The 21,464-nt window shown below is 46.0% G+C and overlaps 1 protein-coding gene across 3 annotated transcripts in view; it reads right to left on the bottom strand.

The window, feature by feature from the left end:
• The window catches only part of LOC144142029 (nose resistant to fluoxetine protein 6-like), a 77,937-nt gene extending 64,663 nt beyond the window's left edge, over window positions 1-13,274 (bottom strand). For all 3 annotated transcript variants that reach the window (XM_077673452.1, XM_077673454.1, XM_077673453.1), the window contains exons 1-2: window positions 12,921-13,274; window positions 11,634-11,836 (exon numbers count right to left, since the gene is read on the bottom strand). In XM_077673452.1, the coding sequence (XP_077529578.1) occupies window positions 11,634-11,836; window positions 12,921-13,137 (420 nt within the window). In that variant the 5' untranslated portion in view covers window positions 13,138-13,274. The remainder of the gene's footprint in view (window positions 1-11,633; window positions 11,837-12,920) is intronic.
• Window positions 13,275-21,464: the final 8,190 nt, after the last annotated feature.

Below are 21,464 nucleotides of genomic sequence, written 5' to 3'. Positions count from 1 at the left end.
GTAGCGTAGCCGCCAAGCCTCGGTGGCGGTTTTGTAGTCTACGTTATTTTTAATGTTGGGCGTTCAAATTCATATTGGCTAATTGTTTTTGCTCTATCCGTCACGCCATTTTTTGCACCGATTTTGGCGGGACTCGTCTGTTACTCTTCACTGCATGAAGGCTGACTATTCTGTGTGTAGCCTGCTGTTTCCTTTATTTATTTAATGGCCCGAACAATGTTGTAAATACCTTGGATATCTTTAAATACCGGCTTAAAATTGCGTGGTCCAGGTGGGGGTCTTGGTGGGGGTCTAGGTATATCCTTATGCTAATGATGCCAGTATAATGAATTATTACACTTTGGAGCCGCTCCCCCCAAACTGCGCCAGGGAAAGCTTTCTGGTTCAAAGCTGTATGTTAAATGTATAGGGAAACGCAGTTTTTGTTCACTCCAATTGTTCATGAAAAACCGTTGTGCTGCCATGAACGCGCAACACAGACAAAACACAAGAAGAAGCATGACACAACCACGAACCCTGACATACAACTGACTTTACTTTTCGGCATGTCACATATATGCGCTGACAGTCAAAATGATTATGAGAAAAGCCTTTGAAAAGCCTTACAAATATGAAAACTGGAGATAAGCCAACCGGCCGTACCGCTGCACTGGACGCCATGTGATCTGCCAAAATTACGTTATGAAATAACTGTACGGCATAAAATTATTTTTTTTTGAAATAGGGACAACGAAGGGACGGCCACACAATTTTCTTTTCGGCGCTTTATATCTCGGGCTGTGTGCGAATTCAATTGTTTCTAAGGTGTTTTATGTTTTTGTTATGAAATGACGTGAGATTTTTTGAAAGCTTGGGGCACAGCAGCGGAAATCCCGACAGTGGACACCTAAGTGGCCACTAGCTTCCTTATGTAAGTTGTAGTTATGCTCTTTTATTCTATAATTAAGGCATCATCCCGTCGGTCCATTTCCCACAAAACTGGTGAGCGGAATAGACGACGCCTTTACCGCATGCTACAAAGAAGTTATCGTGCTTTACAAAGTAAGACAGCATTGTTCTTTTCGTTTTGTTGACTCCGGAACACAGAGCGGAAAGCTTGGTAGGCACAGAAAATAAATCTTTTACACTAGCTCTTTTTCCTATCTTTTCAAATTGTGCGTTATCTGGCGCATGTAAGAAATAACAGTTTGTTTATCACCTCTAATGCGTTCTACGACTGCTTGGCTGTCCTGTTCCTCCCTTTTTAATCTCGGCATTATTGATTGACCCCCGGACGCTAACAGCTGCTTCTGGTACCCCACAATCAGAAGCCGGTCAACCTGTTTGAGAAAGCTTTTTTCTATCGAGTGAAAACAAGAGTTCTTCAGGGCATTTAAAAAAACATGGAAATGATACACCTTTTCTCAAGTTTACAATGGGATGAGTCAAAATATAGAAGCTGTTTGCGGGAACGTGTATTGTACGTCCAGCAGATGTGAGAGTGTCAAAAATGAAGCTTTGCATCTAAAAACTAGATAGTTTTGTCTACGGAAAGTTCAACAGTTGAAACCAAAGGCTTAAAACATTGACGAAAAAGACCTAGTGCCTGAAACATGAACGGTTTCAGACCAACCTCGTCCGTGTCAAACACTACTAAAAAGTTATCAACGTAACAGAAAATTTTGGTTACTTGTTGAATCTTCAATTGGTCGTGCAGAATGCGCTCAAGGCGCGCTAAGAAGAGGTCTCCTAAAATTGGTGCAATGCAAGATCTGATACAAATTCCCTTAGACTGTAAGTAAAGCTTGTAATCCCAAATTGGCAAAGTTGAGTTTAGGTACACTGTCAACAGCTCTAAAATTCCTTGCACGGACACACTCGGAGTAATTTTAAACGCGACGGAATCGTACTTTTCGATACACTGCTCAGCAAAAAGCAGCAGTTCGCGATGTGGCAAACAGTAATATAAATGTTTCGCGTCAAAAGAGCATGCCATAAAGCTTTCGGCATTAAATGATTTAAAAACTCAATAACTTCATCCGATTTTCGCACAAGGAACCGGTCTGCGACTCGTAAGAGGTTCAAATGTTTCTGCAAAAACAACGCAATGCACTTTTTCCAAGTACCGGTCTTGGAGGCAATTACGCTTAGAGAGATATTTACTTTTTGTGTATTCGCGCTGGAGAAGATATGCAAGCTCATGCGACTACTTTTTTGTATGGTTTTTTCCCGACCGTCGAGTTTACCTTTTTACACAATTTTTTAACCTCTGCTCTCACTTTTTTCAGGAATATATTATCTCGGAATGTAAAGGCTGATAAAAATGCTTGCTCGGTATTTGCTTAAAACAGGCTTTTTTTCTCGGCACTCTAGGTCTGCAGCTTCAGTAAGGGTTAAGGCTTGCCTTTTACACGTTGCCTTAGTCCTTGTAAGCTTTATTTGTAGTGTACAGGGCCCTTCTAATTGTTTTCTTGTGGATTCCTGCTCATTACAGCCAAATTGGGCTGCTGCGCCAGTTATATTCGTGTTGATCCCGACCTTCTTGTCACTCTCCACACCATCGCCATGTGCCGCGCACGTACTATTTCCTTCAGATTAAGGGCGAATCGCCAGCTTGCTGAGGTCTTGCTGCTTGTTGGGGGAGTTTGCACTTCACAATGGCACGAAGCAGGCTTTGCAAAATTTTTCAGTCCGACCGGAGTATGCAAACGCGGCTCCACCGAGATGGCCTGTATCTTTGTCTTCATAGAACGTCTGCACAGCCCGTACCTGGCCGGAAGTGGTGGGTATTCCGCGTTCTGCTGGACTCGATGGCTGAGTGTTTGTAGTTGCACACAATTTGGGAACTGCGTGCTTCTGTGCGCACTGTTCCAAAAGCCAGGAAGGAAAAAGGCAGAACCATGGGCGACATCACTCTTCCGGACCAGTCGACGTGGAACCACAACAGACAGCGCCCGACCTGGTCAGCTTGGTGAGGCAAGTGTATGGGCTGGCTCCAGACGCTGAGTCCGAAAGATGGGTGCCTGAGGAAGTCGACGTTGTCTTCAAGTGCAGACAAAATAAATGTGATTTACCAGTTAGGCAGATGGAGTCTTTTTTTTTAGGACAAACGCGCTAGCCTTGCTACCCTCACACAAAGATGGGGGCTTTATCGTTTTGAAGTAAAGAAAAGACAGCTGAGAGTAAGCAATTTTAACAGCCTGCACATTCCGAGATAAGATTTCCCTGGAAAAAAGAAAGAGCATGGACCAAATATTTGTGTAAAAAGTTAAATCTCGACGGTCTAGAAAAGTTTATAGAGAAAGGTAGTCGTATGACATTGGTTATGTTCTTCAGCGCTAAACACACAATGTAGATATCCCTACAACGTTAATTGCATCAGAGAACGGTACTTGAAAAAAGTGCAGTGCGTTGTTTTTGCAGAAACATCTGAAGCTCTTACGAGTAGAACCGTTCTATGTGCGAAAACATTATGAAGTAATTGCGGTTTAAAGAATTGTAATGACAACAGCTATATGGCAAGCTCTGTTGACGTAAAAGATAATTATCACTCTTTGTCACATCGTCAACTATTGCTTTGTGTTAAGGATTGCATCGACAAGTAGGGTACCATCTCTTTTCAAACTAGTATGGCTGTGTCAGTACAAGGATTTTAAAGAGAGGTTGACGGTGTACATAAAGTCAACTTTCACAACTGGGGATTACAAGTTTTACATACATAATACCAAAATTTGTATCAGATCTTGCATTGCACCATTTTTAAGTGGTCGCTTCTTAGAGAAAATTGAGCCCATTCTACATTACCAATTGAAGATCCAACAACTAACCAAAATTTTCCATTATGTCCATCACTTTTTAGTAGTTTTTGACATAGACGAAGCGGGTCATAAACCGTTCAATATATCAGGCACTATGTCATTTTTGTCAATGTTTTAACCCTTTGGTTTTAACTGTTGAACTTTCCGGCGACAGAACTATCTAGTTTTTAGATGCGAAGGTTCATTTTTGGCACAATCACATCTGCTGGACGTACAATACACGTGCCCGCAAACAGCTTCTACATTTTGACTCATCCCATTGTAAACTTGAGAAAAGGTCTATCATTTCCATGTTTTTTATATGCCCTGAACAACTGTTGTTTTCACTCGATAGAAAAAAAGCTTTCTCCAACAGGTTGACCGGCTTCTGATAGCGAGGTACCCGAAGCAGCTGTTAGCATCACTAGCAAAATCAATATTGCAGAGATTGAAAAAGGAGGAACAGGACAGCCAAGCAGCAAGAGAACGCAACGAAGGTGATAAAGTAACTATTATTTCTCACATGTATCGGATATCGCACAAGTTAAAAAACCGGAAAACGTGCTAGTGTAAAACCTGTATTTTCTGTGCCTATAAAGTTTTCCGCCATGTGTTCGAGAGTCAACAAAAGCAAAAGAACAATGCAATCTTGTCCTGAAAAGCAATATAACTATTTTGTAAAATGCGTTAAGGGCATCGTTTAATCAGATCTGCTTCCCTGTGGGGAAACGTGCGTAGGTCAAACAGGACGATGCCACAATGATTGATTAAAAGAACATAACTATTACGTTTTGGCGATTAGTGGCCACTTATGTGTCCACCGTCGGGATTGGCGCACCTGCGCGACAATCTTTAAAAAAACATAGGTCATTGCAAAACACTAACATAAAATAACCAGAGAAATTATTGAAGCCACAGAAATAGAGCCCCGAAAAAATAAATATGTGAGTTTACCTTCGTTTTCTCTCTCGCAATAAGAGATTACTTTCTGTCCCACGGTTAGTTCAGCCCATGTGTGTGGCACGTGGCGTCAGGTGCAGCGTGGCGACCGCTTGGGTTATCTCTACTTTTGGTGATTTTGCGGCTTTTGCTGCACTGTTTTACTCTCAGCGTATATATTTGACTTGCCGAAAAATGACGTCAGTTTTAAGTCACCGCTCGTGGTTGTCTTTTCGTTCTTGTGTTTCGTCTGTGCTGCTCCGTTCCCAATCTTCGTACTCATCTTAAAGGTGTTTTTTGTATTCTTTCATGATACGTCCCTGTTGTCAAATGCTAACAAAAAATTTCTCTATCTACTATACCTGCATCACGTTAGTTCTTACACTATAGAGAGGCCTTTTTTCCGGGTGACAGCCTGAGGTCACCAGGTTATAGGCAACTAGAAAAATGAAATATTTATTAAACGGTGAATATCACAGTGGAAGTCCATGGTAAGCGCACTTTATCATTGCACAAATAAAAGATGGTTCCTCGTGGTTTTCGCTTAACGGTACCTTGAAACTGCGCCAAAAATTTGTCTATCCACTAGCCGGCATCGATAGTGTAGCAGGCTGTTTTAGATGCGACTGCATCTCATTCACTCCCCTTGTCCCTGCATCCGGCGTCGTCGTCGTCGGCGTCCGCCCCTCCCCCATTCTCCTCGCCGCGCGAGCTGCGCTCTCTACCGCTCACCACCTCTCCTCTCCGATGCCCCTCTCTCGCGAGGGGCATTGGATTGGATTCGAATGAATTTGCTTGGCTTTGATTGGATTGGAATGGATTGTATTGGATTTGGATTAGATTGGATTAAAGTGGATTGTGTTGGATTGTGTTGCGTCATAACTGCGGCAGACGCACTGGCACCGGCGCGTCCCCTCATGGTTATGCGCGCTATAAAACGTTGTGCCTGCGCCGCTCCGCTCCATCGTTCCAGAGCCGTTCCTCCGCTCTCCAACGCTGCAACGTGAACCCCCTATGCGTCGCATCTACACAGGGGTTCCCGCTAGGGGAGGTGGGAGTTTTTCTTTTCCCTTTCGCAGCTTGTTTTCAAATTACAGAAACATCATGGATCGGCAGACTTCTGTGAGCTAGGCCTCTTTACCTTGACCACGATGTGATCTCCAATCTCACATTTCTTGGGCGTTAAATGCTCCTAGCGACAATTACGAATCTATACGTACAAAAATACCTTTCTGCTGCTCAAGGGAAAGAATTTTATTTTCTCGAGTGTCAGGCGCTGGATCTAAGAAATCTTGTGGAGAACCCTTTACACGGTCAGATTCATACAAATAATTCATCATAACCATCACACCTACAGCTGTATAGATTGCGGGGACTTTGTTCATTCAACCACCATATTGTTCCGCAACCTTCCTATCTGGTCTCTCCGTTGATTAGCTTATTAAACAAAAAGACCTTTAAATACCAGCCAAATGCGCCCCCTACTTTTGTAGGATAAATTTTTTTGTCAAATTCGGAACTATCCTTTGCCAGGGAATAAAAATTTGCACAGTATTTTTTTGCGGAAAGTGAAAACGGAAATTAAGTTTTGTATAGTAAATTTGTATAGAATATACAACTGTTGTACCTATCACTTTAACAAATAAATTACCTCGAACAAGGGCACTTTCATCTCCTTGCGGCTTGCTCGGGCAGACGACGGTAGATAACCAAAGAACTTGTAGCGCCCTCTGATTGGCGGTCTTATCCGGCGCCTTGGCGCCGGCTATGAAAGACGAGAATAAAGAGACGAGCGGCGCGTGCTTGGTGCACCAGCACGGCACGGGCAGTTCGATTCTGAAAGCCTGCCACGCTGGTACTTTCTCTCTTGCGCTGCGCTGCGAACCCGCGGTACCCGACAGTGGTGACTCCGGACTAAGACATGACCGACCCCAGCAACCTCGCGCCCTCGGGCCCTGTTTTGCCTGACGTTTCCTCGCGGCCGCCGGACGTCGCAGTCATACAGCTCCGTCTACCCACCTTCCTGCGCAAGAACCCACACGTTTGGTTCGCCCAGGTCGAAGCCGTCTTCGATCTGCACCGCGTCACCTCGGAGACTACTCGGTTTCGCCACTTGCTTTGCAACCTGCCGCCTGAGGTGGCTGATGAAGTGGCAGACGTCATCGGTGCACCTTTGAACGATGCTCCGTACCAGCGGCTCAAGCAGAGCATTCTGGACCGAACCACGGCGTCCGAGAGCGCGCGACTCCGGCACCTGCTCACCCACGAAGAGCTTGGAGATCGCCGCACTTCCCAGCTGCTCAACACCCTGCGACAGCTCGTAGGCGCGAGCAACATGTACTCGAACGGTGCACTTTTAAAAGAACTCTTTCTGCAGCGCTTGCCACAGTCCACTCGCATCGTTTTAGCTGCTGCAGGGGACTTGACCCTCGACCGAGCCGCCGAGCTTGCCGATAGAGTTCACGACGCGACTTCTCCCTCAGTCGCTACCCTCGCTTCGACAGCAGAGTCATCGGCCGTGTCCCGCTTAGAGGCTCAGATCGATCGACTCGCCGCTTCTATTGAAGCGCTTAGGACTTCCTCTGATCGCCGATGCGGCTCCTGCCCACGTCCTAGCCGTCGTTCGTCTTCCCCGGGAGGTTCTTGCTCGCGCAGGCCTCGAACCTCGTCTATCTGCTGGTACCATAGCACTTTCAAGCACCGCGCCCGTCACTGCACTTCCCCATGCAGCTGGTCGGGAAACGCGACGCGAGATCACTGATGGCGGCGTGTCACCTCGCCTTACAACCCGGCCGCCTTTTCCTGGTCACGGATCGCATTTCTGGTTTGCGCTTCATTGTAGACACGGGTGCTGAGGTCAGTGTATTACCAGCCACCAAGGATGAGCGCACTTCTAAGTCACCTGGGCCTATGCTTCGTGCAGCCAACTCTACCTCTATCGCCACGTATGGTCTGCGGTCCCTCACCCTCGACCTTGGTTTGCGGCGTGCCTTCCGGTGGGTCTTCGTAGTAGCCGACGTCAATCAGCCCATCCTCGGCTCCGATTTCCTGACCCATTTTGACCTACACGTCAGCATGCGTCAACATCGCCTGATTGACAGCAAGACGCGCCTTTCCATTCTGGGCGTACTGTCTACTGTCCCTCCAACTGGCATCTGCACGCTGCTTCCCTCGTCGCTGTACGCAAGAATCCTCGAAGACTTCCCCGAGGTTACGAGACCCTGCAACTTAAAGCAGCCGCCCAAGCACAGCGTTACCCCCCACATCGTCACGCGTGGTCCACCAGTCACAGCTCGGCCGCGCCGCCTCTACGGTGAGCGTCTGGCTGCTGCTAAACGCGAATTCGAGCACATGCTGGAACTCGGTATTATCCGCCCATCGTCCAGCAACCACGCGTCTCCACTGCATATGGTCCCTAAAAAAAGTGGAGACTGGCGTCCATGCTGTGATTACCGGGCGCTCAACGCTCAGACTGTCCACGACAGCTATCCCCCTACCCCACATCCAGGATTTCACAAGCCACTTGGAAGGGTGCACTATCTTTATCAAAGTGGACCTTGTCAAGGCATATCACCAAATCCCCGTCGAGCCTGCCGATATCCCGAAGACGGCCATCACTACACCCTTCGGCTTGTTTGAGTATGTGCGCATGCCCTTTGGGCTACGCAACGCAGCTCAAACATTTCAAAGGTTTATTGCCGAGTTGACGCGCGGCCTTCCGGCTGTATTTGCGTACATTGACGACATCGTCGTCGCAAGTCCCACTCCGCAAGATCACGAGCGTCACCTCCGAGAACTCTGTGAACGCCTTCAACAATTTGGCCTGGTTTTCAACGCCCAGAAATGCGTCTTCGGGACGTCCGAGCTCGAGTTCCTGGGCCATCACATTTCGGGGCAGGGAATTCGCCCTTTACCCTCTCACGTTCAAGCCGTGAAGGATTTCCCCGAACCTACCAGCCTTCCGCCGGCTTCGTGAGTTCCTGGGCCTGGTGAATTTCTCGCGACGCTTTATACCCCACTGCGCCGAACTAATGCATCCACTGACTGAGCTTCTTCGCACAACCAAGAGTTTCTCATCCGTTCGTGCCTGGCTCACTGTGGTGTGACATGTCAGCGGCGGCGCCTCGACACTTCGGTCCGGCTGCCTTTCGTCGTGCTGTGTTTCACTCGCTCCGCGACAACTGCCACGCAGCGCCTCATCACACAGCGGTACGTCTGGCCGAGCGTCAACGCTGATGTCCGCCAGTGGACCCGTTCGTGTCTCGCTTGTCAGACAGCCAATGTGACCCGCCACACCAAGACCCCAACGCAGCCTTTTTTGCCACCTAGCTGTCGCTTTCACCACGTGCATCTCGATTTGGTCGGACCATTTCCTCCCTCCCGTGACTGCCGGTACATTGTCACAATGATTGACCGCTTCACCCGTTGGCCCGAATCCGTACCAATTCCGGACATCACGGCCGAAACGGTCGCAAAAGCCTTCGTTTCGACATGGGTTTGCCGTTTCGGCTGCCCCGGCATTGTTACCACGGATCGAGGCAGGCAGTTTGAATGTACCCTGTTCACTTCCCTCAGCCGCTTGCTTGGCGCTAAACACTGCCGCACCACGGCATACCATCCCTGTGCCAACGGCATCATTGAGCGGCTCCATCGCCAGCTAAAAAGTGCTCTCACTGCGCGCTTGGATAGAGCGCACTGGGTTGATCACCTGCCTGTAGTGCTTCTTGGCCTGCGTGCCGTCCTTTGTCGCAACCTAGGCTGTTCAACTCCTGAACTTGTGTACGGCGCACCCCTGCGGCTTCCTGGCGATTTGTTCGTCCCTACGGCCTCCTCGCCCCAGCCGCTTGAGTACCTACAATGCCTGCAGGACTGCATGCAGCACCTGCGACCGGTCCCACCTCGGTCTTCAGACCACCGCATCTTTGTGCATCGTGACCTGGCGTCTTCGTCACACGTTTTCCTCAGGCGGGACGCTGTAAAGGCGCCTCTTACCCCTTTATGGGCCGTACCGTGTCCTTAACAAGACCCAGAAGTCCGCCGCCATCCTCTTGAATGGCCGCGAAGAAGTCGTCTTGTTGGACCGCCTCAAACCGGCCTACCTCGAGACGCCACCCAACGAACTCCGCGCAGACATCGCAGGCCTAAACACTCCACAGCTCGCCCCCAAAACCAACACCCGCCTGCCTCGCCGTCTCGTCACGTTCGACATTCCGTCTGGGCGGGGGGCCCTGTAGCGCCCTCTGATTGGCGCTCTTATCCGGCGCCTTGGCACAAGCTATGAAAGACGAGAATAAAGAGGCGAGCGGCGCGTGCTTGGTGCACCAGCACGGCACGGGCAGTTCGATTCTGAAAGCCTGCCACGCTGGTACTTTCTCTCTTGCGCTGCGCTGCGAACCCGCGGTACCCGACAAACTATAGCACTTAGGCGGAATTTATATACAACATTTATTGTTAAAATGCGAAAAGAAATGATGCAGGTAGAGTACGCAAATCTTTTTATTGTAAATAACACTAAGAAAATATAAAAACAATATTCTACCTTAAGCTCTTGCCTTTCTTGCTACCTCTCAAGTGACTGAAAAATCGTGCTATTAATCCCCTGTTCCCAGTAGTCTTCCTGGTTTAATCCGTAACCTGCCCTCATATCTGAAGCAAACACCCGACCGTTGGCGAACTAATATTAGCTAAAAATACTGTCCCAATGATTAGTTGTTTAAATTAGTATTATTAAAACGTTGAAAAAGTGGGTAAAGTTTTGGCTGAATGAAAAAAAACATGGGAGGTCTGCTTTTCTTACGAAACAAAAAAAGCTTTAACCATTCACTTCCGGCACATATTAAACATGTTTCTGTCCTAAATTACGTTTCATTGGTAAAAGAATCATGCTCTCAGATACTGCCTCCTAAAAACCTGCAGTTTTTTCTGGAGGCACCCATTCCTTGCTACACCCACGGCAAAGCTGCTGGGCTGAAAGGTTGTCCTTATGTCCTTCAAAGAATACGCTATCATTGCTTGATTTCAGCGGAATGCTATTCAGTGGTTTGGTATTCAGCGCGGAATAGCGAACGTTCGAGACAATAGAAAGTTTTTAAAAACCGTTACGGTATTTACGGTACCGTCTACCGTGTTTGCCGGAGTCTACTGCGCAGTCGGGATGTGTTACCGGGAAGCATAACTTGCCGGCAGAGTATTTACCATCGCCACAGCGCTTCTCAATCAGACGAACTGTATTCTCTCATCTTGATTACAGCAGACGCAGTGCACGCGGCGCTTCCTGATTGGTACAGCTAATAATGTTTCTCGTTAATTGATGTCCATGTGTCAGAAAAAAAGTGCTTTTTTCGGATGGGTGAGCATCAGGGGCTCCACTACTAATGCTAAACCTCGCCCACCTCAAATAATTCACATAAGTTGATGTGCTCCTAGGGCGCTTTTACCCTGCAAAATTGTGCTTGGCAAGGTAGCCTAGCTTCTTGAGTAGATTATTTCAAGATACTTTACAAACCTCATGCAGGAATAGTTAGCGCAGGAATAAATTCAAATTTACCCTGATTCCAACTGCACTCAGTAAATGGCACCAGCGGCATCAAATGTTCTATTTTCAAGTGCTGGTAATGATGGGTACATTATTCTCAAGACAAATATTGTTATTCTTAACGCTTTAGTTTAAAAGTGAAGAATTCAAGCTATTGCGAACCAAATCAAACTTCTTTGAGCAACAAAGCTTTGCGTGATGTGTTTTAAAACTAATGCATCAAATGCCGGTACGTGCAAAGTCTAATTTTGGATGCTTCGTACACCCCTTGGTAAAGACATTGCTATACGTATATGATTTAATATTAGATTGATAGCCCCATGAGCTAACAAAATGAAATGTGCATTCACGTGCAGTTGGTAAAGAAGAAATGGCAGTTATACCTGGCAGATTCTTTCCTTCTCAGGTCCCATGCGAAGAGTAGACAAGCAATATATGCTGTAGAAGTTCGGCGTTCCGCTTGACTTTAATGTCTCTGGAGCAGCTGTACTTGCAGGTAGTGCATCTAGGCACTCGGAGTAAAAGCCCAGGAAGGTGTGGCTACCTTCCAGAATACCACTGTCGGGCTTGCCATAGCTGTCATACACTGCAGGGAGAGGTGAATGTTTACACAAAATATTATTTTTGCCAAAATATCGCATGTCAGGAACCCTTAGGACAACCTATTGGTAGAAAATTGGCAATAGCTGTGCAAAAATTCAGTTTTATCCCCTCGGAGTTTACTGCATATTTTCTCCTTCCTTATTTATCTTTCCAGAAAGAAAGGTCACCTTCAACAAAGAAGAAAATTGCACCGCTTGCAGTAGCCCGGAATAACTAATCAGAGTTATAAATTTATTCCCTCCTTAGTTTGTCTCTAACCATTATTATCGATCAACAGCCAGCCGTGCCTTAACTGTTTTCATTCTTCTCAAGGCTGTCTGAGGAGTTGGTGTGTTGTTTTTATTGAGTAATTTTATTCATAACCCTTTTTATTTCAGGTGCAATGCACGTGACACAAGGTTGACTTCATGTCGTGTGTACGGAGTCAGCATAAAATGCTGATTTCATGGAGATTGATACCCACATCAACAACAAAAAGAATTTGACGCCGCTGCATACGAATATCCCTAGTATCTGGCAATATAGATTACTTGATGTTGGCTTCACGTACGGTCCAAAAGCTATGGGTTCCTATATTTAAAGCAGACGCACTCTTATCTACAGATATTCAAAGACAAAAAATCTTTATATTGGTCGTGCCGCGTAGCGCCCTCCGAAAGCAGACGGTATCTGAAGAAGGGTGACAGATCTTTCGCGTGGAAAGAGAAACAGCTTTACGGAAGGAGGTACGTAGCATCCGAATGCCTATGCATGGAGTCTTGAAAAATGAGAGGAACTATGGGGTCCAATACGAGTCTCTTGGCAATAAATAGCGAACATAACGAGGTTCGGAAAGTACTAGCTGCAGGGTTGGTCAGGTTATCGTGTGTGTGGCGCAAAAGTTCTGCCGAAAGTTTACATCATACAAAGGTGCAACAGCTGGACCAAGTTTGACTACTCAGCAAAGCAAGTGCCAAGAATGCTCGTTAAATAAATCATGAGGTGCGAATATTATTTGTCGTATGCGTAGCTCAGCAGGCCGTTACTCACAAAATAAAAAAAAAGTTTAACAGAACAGCGCATCTTACTTTTCAACGCCCACGTCGTGCCGTTTCCGAGTTGTTGTAGATACAGCCTGTAGTCTTCCATGCACGCACTGCTTAAATTCATTGACGCCAGATCTTGTTTAAAAGCATGGTCGGGGTGCACCCCTATTGGGCCTTGACTTGCACACCTTACTGAACATATATTCGAAAAAATAGTAACCATCACTACATAAAAGAATGGCTCGAAGGCGCAAGCCATGTTTCAAGCGAGTGCTAAACTGAAAAATACCGGTTGCACGGGATCATTCAGAGTTACACATTGCACAAAGTCTGTCCGAGAAAGAAACAGTCATGCACTAAGTGCACAAAACGTGATCCAGGCGAACCACATTTGTGAGCTCAGGTGGAATAAAATGCTTGGAAAGTGTCATGTCATCTAGGCCCTGCAGACAGGAAATATATGCGCCTAAACAAGAACCGGATTTCCTTGGATGGCTTGATCACCCTATTCTCCACCTGCAAGCAATCATGCTCTCGCCAAATATTTTCTGCTGTTCTGGCCTACCTCCATCTAGAGTGAGGATAGTGTACGACGGATACGTTTTGAACGTAAAGTACTTGGGCTGATCGTTTTTGTATGAAGTGTTTGAAGACTAACATTAAAATGTAGGAATAATTTAGGCTACATAAGCGTGAACCATCTCAAAAACGAGTTTCGGCATTGCTGTGCAATTAACAACGCCGCAGAATGGGTTTATTCTTAAAGTCCACAAATGCCGCACGCCGTCAGCAACCAAGCGGGTGCTAGCGCAGTGTTCGAAGACACGGCACTCACTTCTCGTGTCTTCAAGCCGGCTAGCTCCAAGCGGCAGCTAAGTCTCCCCGTGGACATCAGCGACATATACGGTTGAAGAAGTTTCACTGTTATTTGTACAGCCATGTGCTAACGCAGTTCAGAAATCCCCTGTCATTCCCCAGCATTCTACGTGCCTGCAAGCCTATACCCCTGTTGGCTGGATCGCAAATGATCATGTGGACGATCATTTGGATGGTGGATGGTGGACGATCATGTGGTAGTATATTGCTGCGACATTAGGTCTCGTAAGGGGTCGCATAAAGAAAGTGCCTGTTGCGGTATTCAGATGATCGTTGCCGAGGCAGATGAAGACAGAAAAAACCGTGTACCTCGCTGTTTTTGAAACTACACGGCTCTTCGAAACTCAATTTGTAAAGACTGGTTTGGTGAAAAGTTTATAGAGGGTAAAACGTTATCAGTTGGAACGACCAGCCCACAGAATAACGGGCTCTGAATCGCGACCAAGTTCACGTATCATGGGTGCGCACAGAAACTGGATTCAAAGCTACGGAACTATCACACAAGAAAAATGTAGCTATCAGAACAGAAAGGCAGCCATAAGCGCAGAAACAGGGTGGATGTTATATTAAAGTTGAAAAAATATGTTTTCCTTCGCCCTAGCAGAGCGTCCTGAAATGAAGATGCTGACAAGTGAGCAAGCTTGGTTAGCTCGTCTTGAAGTGGCCACTGAATGAAAACTTGCAAGATTCTCCAAGAAATGCACAGGCGTGATCCCGGCGAACCTTTGGAACCATGGCTGTTTGACATCAACTTGTCGCGAAGAGTGCACTTGAACGTTTTCTAGTATTAAGGGACTTCATTACGTCTATATGTCGAATGCTAATTGAACTGAATTGACTTGGTTTTCTACACTAAAAAAAATTCCTTGAGCACCCTTTACAACTCCGTTTCGCCTTTTCGGCTGCGGGTTGTCGGAGCTACTTGGAGCATATTTTGGCCACCGATTTGTTGCACGTGATATCATAAATTTTCTTAATTCATGAGGAATATGTCACGCATACATCGTACATTATATGCTCATTTTTATGAAAGAGAGCAGCTGAGAGGTGCCCGCAAACACACAAAAAAAAGGACTGCGCACAACCACTTCTTTACCACGGTTGGCCCTGCTGCCAGACGTAGTTAAAAAAATCACAAAGCACACATCGCGAAAGAAATATCAGGGTAAAACAAACCAGGAGAAAAAAAGCTATGAGATAATTTTGCCATCCCCGGCTATCCAAGTGAAAGCACCCTAAGCACAGTTGGCAAACCAAACATTATGGCTAGTCGAACGTTCCCTACTTCAAGAAATCTACTCTCGTTTTGTCAGTGACCGAAGTCGTCATTGAAGGCGAGGCGTGCATTTCCGCCTTTAAAGCTTGTTTCTGTCTTCTTTCTACCTAATATTCCCGACGCATAGTTCCCATTCTTCCATCGTTTCTTCGTGCAGCTTTGCGCGTTCGTACTCGAATTTTTCTTTTAAAACTTTAGTATTCCGAGTGACATCTAAGGATGCTCCAAAAAAAACTGGCCGCTTTTTTCGCTTGAACCGCGCTGTCCTCTTCGGAAAAACGGGACCAGCGTCCTCGCATCCTCTTTTTATTACCCGTCTAAACTGATAAACCGCCCCGGCTATAGCGAGAAGCTAGTGGGCATCAGCGAGATCGACGCCATAACCATTTCACACGGGAGGTCATTCACGTGGGTTGTCACGCGGACAGAAGGGGGAGACTCCCGGCTACAGTTAGTTCAGCTGCGGCGGAGGCGGTGAGTAGCAGGGTATATTTTAAAGTTAAATTCGTCAATCACCGCGGAAGTCGCCGAACTTGACCAATATGGCTTTCGTCATAGAACACTGTTTGAGAGTGCAGTCCGGCAGCTCTACCGCTGGCGCTGCACCTTTGGCAAGGGCCGTGCAACCGCATTCGCGTTTTACGACTGGCTTGAGATGTTGGAGAATGTTTGTCGTATTGCCGTAGCGATTATGTCATAGCATCGGGATAGAGACGGATGTGCTGGTTCAGCGTTTCTCTGGCTTTCGCTTTCTGATCCTTCAGTTTGGATAAATATTTTTTAGGTATTGTTAACATTTACTTTCGAGCATTTCAATTAAACCGTTTCCTTTTGTACACAACGTTACGCATTGGGTTACATTTGATTGCTTTAGTCAAGGTTATATTATGCTATGTTAGGTTAGGTTAATCAGCTGAGGCTACTATTAGCTAGGTAAAGCAAATATGGTGTTGTACACTAAGTAGTATAAAAACATTCCCCGCATTTCCCCGAGGGAAAGAATGTGAAAGTGCGAATGCACGAGTTGAATTTGCGCGGTTCGGTAATGTTCGCGAAAGAGAGATCACACACATACACACACACAACTACAAAGAAAGAAAGATGCATTTATTCACAGACACCTATTTGTGTTGTCGTTGTACTTGATTGCCATAGCGGATCTCAGCTTTGAAATTTCGTGTCAGTACTCCTTTAAGCGGGTGCATTAGCCCTTCTCACGCCCGATTCTTGGCCAATCCCCCACGTGGGGATTGGCCATTTAGAGCCGTTTAGAGCCGTTCACCATACCGTCTTAGGCTTCGTATTGTAGAAGTAGAATTGGGTTAGGAATGCCCAGGCTATTGGAGACTTAGTCAACTTGCACGTATGTTTATTTTGTCTAACGTGTAAGTTAGTTGCTCCGAATAATTTGTTCAATTTATTTAAGCAGAAACATAAAACGGCCAGTAACGGGAGAAACAAAACAAGAGGAGAGTTTGGAACCATGGTGCGGCTTATAACAGGCGTTTCTAGGAAAAGTCATCAGATGCAACACGATTCAGTACGCAATCCTGCTCACGGAAGTAGCAACTGGTGAGCGTTCCTGACAGTGCGTTGCAGTTTGAAGAGCCACAAAAACAACGTTAACCAAATGAACAGCTACACAACCACATTCATCATGGCGACCAGTTTTTCTTTGAAACACAGCTGGTGCGAGCACAAGCAAAACGGGCAGGGGACATATAGAAGCCCTTGAAAAGTGCAAATGCAGAAGCAGATCTTGAAAAAGAACGTCTGAAATTGGCCGAGAAAGCAGCAATTGAACTTCGAAAGACGGAATCAAAGCATCCTTCAGGTTCACCTGAACATTAGTGCGTTTAAAAATAAAAAGCTGAATATTAGTGCTTGGCATTCTGAATATACGGGAGGTTACTTGTGTGCGGCTATGGTCTATCTTCTTAATCTAAACATGCTTGGAATTGTTTACACAAATACCCACCATGGTTATTCGCTCGTTAAGTGTTGGGGTACGGAAAGTTGTTGGAATCTTGAAGATAGGGTGTTTGAGCAAAAACGCCTGTGTGTACGATATTTCGGCGCAGGATAAAGATCACCAGGTGGTCAAAATTATTCCGGGGCCTTCCACTATGGCGCGCCTCATCACCTGCGTTGCGTCGGCGCGTTGAACCTCACCATCAATCAATCAAGATAGGGTGTTTGAGTTCGGCCATAGCTTGCATAAAATATTGAAAAATCATTTTGTTGCTCTCTACAATGCAGGTCTCCAGTATATAGCGATGCTTCGGAGCATTGATTGGCAAATGTTATAATAGGATACTCAATTACGCGTAAAAAAATTGAACGCAAAACAAACAGAAACAAAAGTTTACTACACATGTACAAGAACTCTCTTGCCATAAATATTATACTCTAGTTCTCACAAAATACATGAACCGCGCTAGTACATAAAGAAGGCCCCATATAATATGCCTCATCGAAGCATACCACGGAGCCAGCAGCTTTTGTTTTGTGCACTAGGTATTGCAGTGGCCTTTATTATTATTACTTTCTCAAACTGATTTGCACGTGGTTACGGCATTTCCCGTACAATAAAATCGAACTTCTAAGATACGCCAACATTTGCCAATTGGTGTGGCGATCTTGTGTGCAACAGCAACTGGTCAAAAAAAAAATGTGAGATGGTGATCTTTAACCACGTCTGCACGAATCCTAACCAACAAGAGACTACGCAGAACATAATTTCCCGGACTGCCGGTGTTAAAATGCGGTTGCACCAGACGCACTGCAGTTTAGGTGGCTGCTGGACATCGGTAACAAAACTGACCATCCAGCACAAAACACAACAGGTAGCCATAGCTTTATATTGATATACCACAAAAAAACGAGTAAACGAAGAGCATTCATGGTTAATTGATACCACGATCAGGCTCTAAATCTGTCGAATAATACGAAAAAATGTACCTGAGAACAAATCTTCCTACCAATGTTTGGGAGAGTTATTCTATCTTACATTGATGCATACACCTCCTATAATATTGCCGTTGGTTAATGTGTATTGCGGCCTCGCCTTGTGGTTTCCCTTGCCGCTGTCTTTCCCGTTCGACTGTAGGCGTTTCTCATGATACAAGATTTCAAACTTTTTTGCGATAGGATGACCGCTGGTTTTGGGGTTATTCGCTCTGTTTTGCCACAATCGCTTCTCTTCACAGCTGCATTGCCATCGCCAACCCGCTTTTACACCTATTGACAATGTGAATACTGGAGAGCCAGAGATAAAATTCACTAATTTTGGTGGCAAGGGGGCTCCAAACTTGTTAGGGGAAGGGGTTTAGGGGGTAGCGTTTGACGAAGTGGGCTCTAGAATTGAGAGGGTGCTCGCCTTGCTGTGAGTACTCTGGGACGAGGCGATAGAAAATTCACCGCCGTATGTACCATGTCGATGAAATTTGAAAAAAGAGGGGTCACGTGGAAGGTAGTGGAATCCCTTGTTTGGCAGCCACCTTGTCGCACATACAGTGGCACCAACTTCTTAACAACTGGTTAGAAACCCCGACCCATGGTATAAAGTGTTTTCCCTCGATATGAACATTATTTTTTCTCCCAAGTTCATCTCTCTGTCCTTGGTACAAAAGCAGAACGAATAAGCAAATCTCTGTTTTGGCGGCGTCACTTGGTGGGGGTTTGAAAGGTGAAGTGCCATTTCTTGCATTTCACCTGGTTGCCCTTGGCGCGGCACCCCCCCAGCTCCCCCTTAATCGTGGCTCGCTAGTAATGGATATGGAGCCGTGTGGCTGCTGGTTAAAATAAATGGCGGATGGCTGCCAAAACAAGTTGAGAGGCGTATGTCTCCGTTTTTACGAAGCCGACCGCACCGCGGCATTTTCTAAACCGCAAAATTCAATTCAGCGAAGTTGCGTTCAGTTACCAAAAACCCCTCCAATTGATTTGCTGGAAATACTTGCCGGTTGGGCACTACCTGCGGCACTTTTGGCAAAACTGCTTTGCAATAGCTGAGTACCCACTCCTTCATTTGGGTAAAGTCGCTTTATTCTGCACCGCTTCTGCTCTTCCCCTTTAACCGCTGACCCTTGCCAGTAGCAATGCCTATTACACAAGTTCTGATAATGACGGTAAGGACGTTATCAGTCCACGTATGGTATGTCCATCATGGCGGTAGGAGATAATAATATGTGGATAACTTACGGTGAGGTGTGACGTGTGATAGATCCGATACGCGCTACAGGCCATGGTCTTTGTGCTTGGGTTCTCATGTCACGCACACCATGACGCATGGGACGCGAAATAATAACGAACAATATTACGTTTGCCCTCTAGAATAAAGCTACATCTTTGAACTCTTTACCTACCTTATTGGCTGGGAAGTGTTATCAATTGCCAGTAAAACAAACGAGTTTTTTCTTGCACATCTTGAACTTTGGTCGGCTTGGCTGGTCAATTTTCGACGCAGAGTGGAAGGGCACTTACTTTTTGTGTTCCCTTTCACCTCTTGTGTGGGGTATATCAGCAGGATTTTATTTTCAACTGAGTGCAGGCATAGGACTTTCACTACGGTGCACGCCTTTATTCCTAGTGGCTGGCTTCCCCGGAGAGGTAAGTCCACCCTAACGATGCTAAAGCAATCTTATGCACAAAAGAAGGTCTCTGACTGATCTATGGCACCATCTTTCATTTGAAACCCGCAAAATTAAAATGGTATATTTGATATTGCTTGAATTCAGCAGCTACGCAGGAGAAGTCTAAAGCCTGCTCGCTAAGACACAGAGGCCGAAATTTAGGCTTACTTAAGCAATAGATCAAGAAGACTGCGGCAGTGCTATGATCTAGCCACCAAACGCCACTAGGTGTAAAAAAAATACCCGCCCTCCACTAATTTTAACTTGAATGACGCTGCACTTCTATATGGGGCAACGTTTCACAGGAGTGGCGAACTTAAATTTCCTAGTACACAGTCGGCACCGAATGCACAAATGTTATCACCTTGGCCTTTTTCCTCTCCTTTTATTATTTTCATAAAAGGACGCTGCAGCACTTAACATCGAATTGGTGCAATGTATATGGGGGTAACGTTTGCTGTCCCAGCTATATCCTCGGGCAAAAATTATAACAATCTCTTCTCTATCCCCAGAAAACTTTCGAGGAGAAATTGCGCATAACCGTTCCCTCTCCACTCGGTCGCGGACAACGCAACAAAAGCTGCGCGTTCTCTCCAGGAGAGGGGGTGGCTCGTAGCGTTTTCTTCGGTGGCTTTGGCTATACCGCAAGACGGCCAGTTTTCTCCTTTTCTTCGGATGTGGAAAAGTGTATTCCCAGTCGAGTGCGACAAAAATGCAGGCATGGCTGCTAGCCGGGTGCTCGCCAGTGAGTGCTCAGTGTGGTAGGACGTTTTTAAAGCAATAAACGTTTGTTGTCGAGTTTTCTGGTCGAAAGGAAAGTAATTAGTTCGTCAGTCAAAACACAAAAGTAATCTCAAAGCCCTTCGTACCGGTTCAGGCAGCGACGAATTTTCTTTCTCCAATTCTAAAATTTGCGTATAAAATGCCCCTGAAAGTAATTCCAAGTGCCTGTACACGTTTCTAACTCAGAAATAGAAGTGAATAAATATAGCGCGTACACTGTAGAAACCTTCATTTAGGTACAGCGAGATGGCAAAAAGGAGTCATAAAGAAGTCCTCGAAGAACACATATTATAGTCATTATCCATATGCTCTCGGACCCGCGGTGAATTTCTCCCGCTGTTCAAAGGTAGCCACTGGACGGCGCTACGTTTAACAGAAAGAGCCCAGCCTTAAATAAGATTGAATTGGAATGAGGCTTCCCTTATAATGGGGACAACGTTTCACAGCTGCTAGTGAGGTGACGCGTCGTAAGTACTGAATGCAGAATATTGTATAGCACTTGCATTTTCGTTATTTCCATCGCACGACGACGATGATGATGCTTTTGACGTTTTATCCTTTACCGAAAAGCGTGTATTTGCCAAGGATAAATCATTCACTCTGCTCCGATGAGGAATGCCGGGCACTCCGTCTGCGAAGCAAAACTTTAACTCAGCGATTTGATTTCACACGCCTGAACACTAATCCGACCTCGAAAACACCAAACCACTATTCGCACCTTTGCTTACGAATTTATTCCGCACTGTTTAGCGAAGAATATATTTTACGAAACAAGATCGTCGGTCGCAACAAGAAAAACATTGTAATTCGTGGGGCTATAGCACGAATCGGTTTCTCCATAATGCATAATCCTATCCCAAGGGCACCAAGGAAAGAAACAGGTGTTTAACACACACTGCAGAGAATGGGAGTGTGTGAATCGAAGCCCTGGATGGTGCTGATTGGGCAGAAAAAGTCCCACAACGGAACAGAATTCCGGCACCCAGATTGGAGACCAATACCAGAAACTTACGTTTA

The sequence above is a fragment of the Haemaphysalis longicornis genome, unplaced genomic scaffold (genome assembly GCF_048455015.1).
Source record: "Haemaphysalis longicornis isolate Haplotype H1 unplaced genomic scaffold, Haemaphysalis longicornis Haplotype H1 scaffold_6, whole genome shotgun sequence".
NCBI classification, from domain to species: domain Eukaryota; kingdom Metazoa; phylum Arthropoda; class Arachnida; order Ixodida; family Ixodidae; genus Haemaphysalis; species Haemaphysalis longicornis.
Note: the sequence above shows the minus strand (reverse complement) of the source record. Positions and strands in the feature narration are given on the sequence as shown.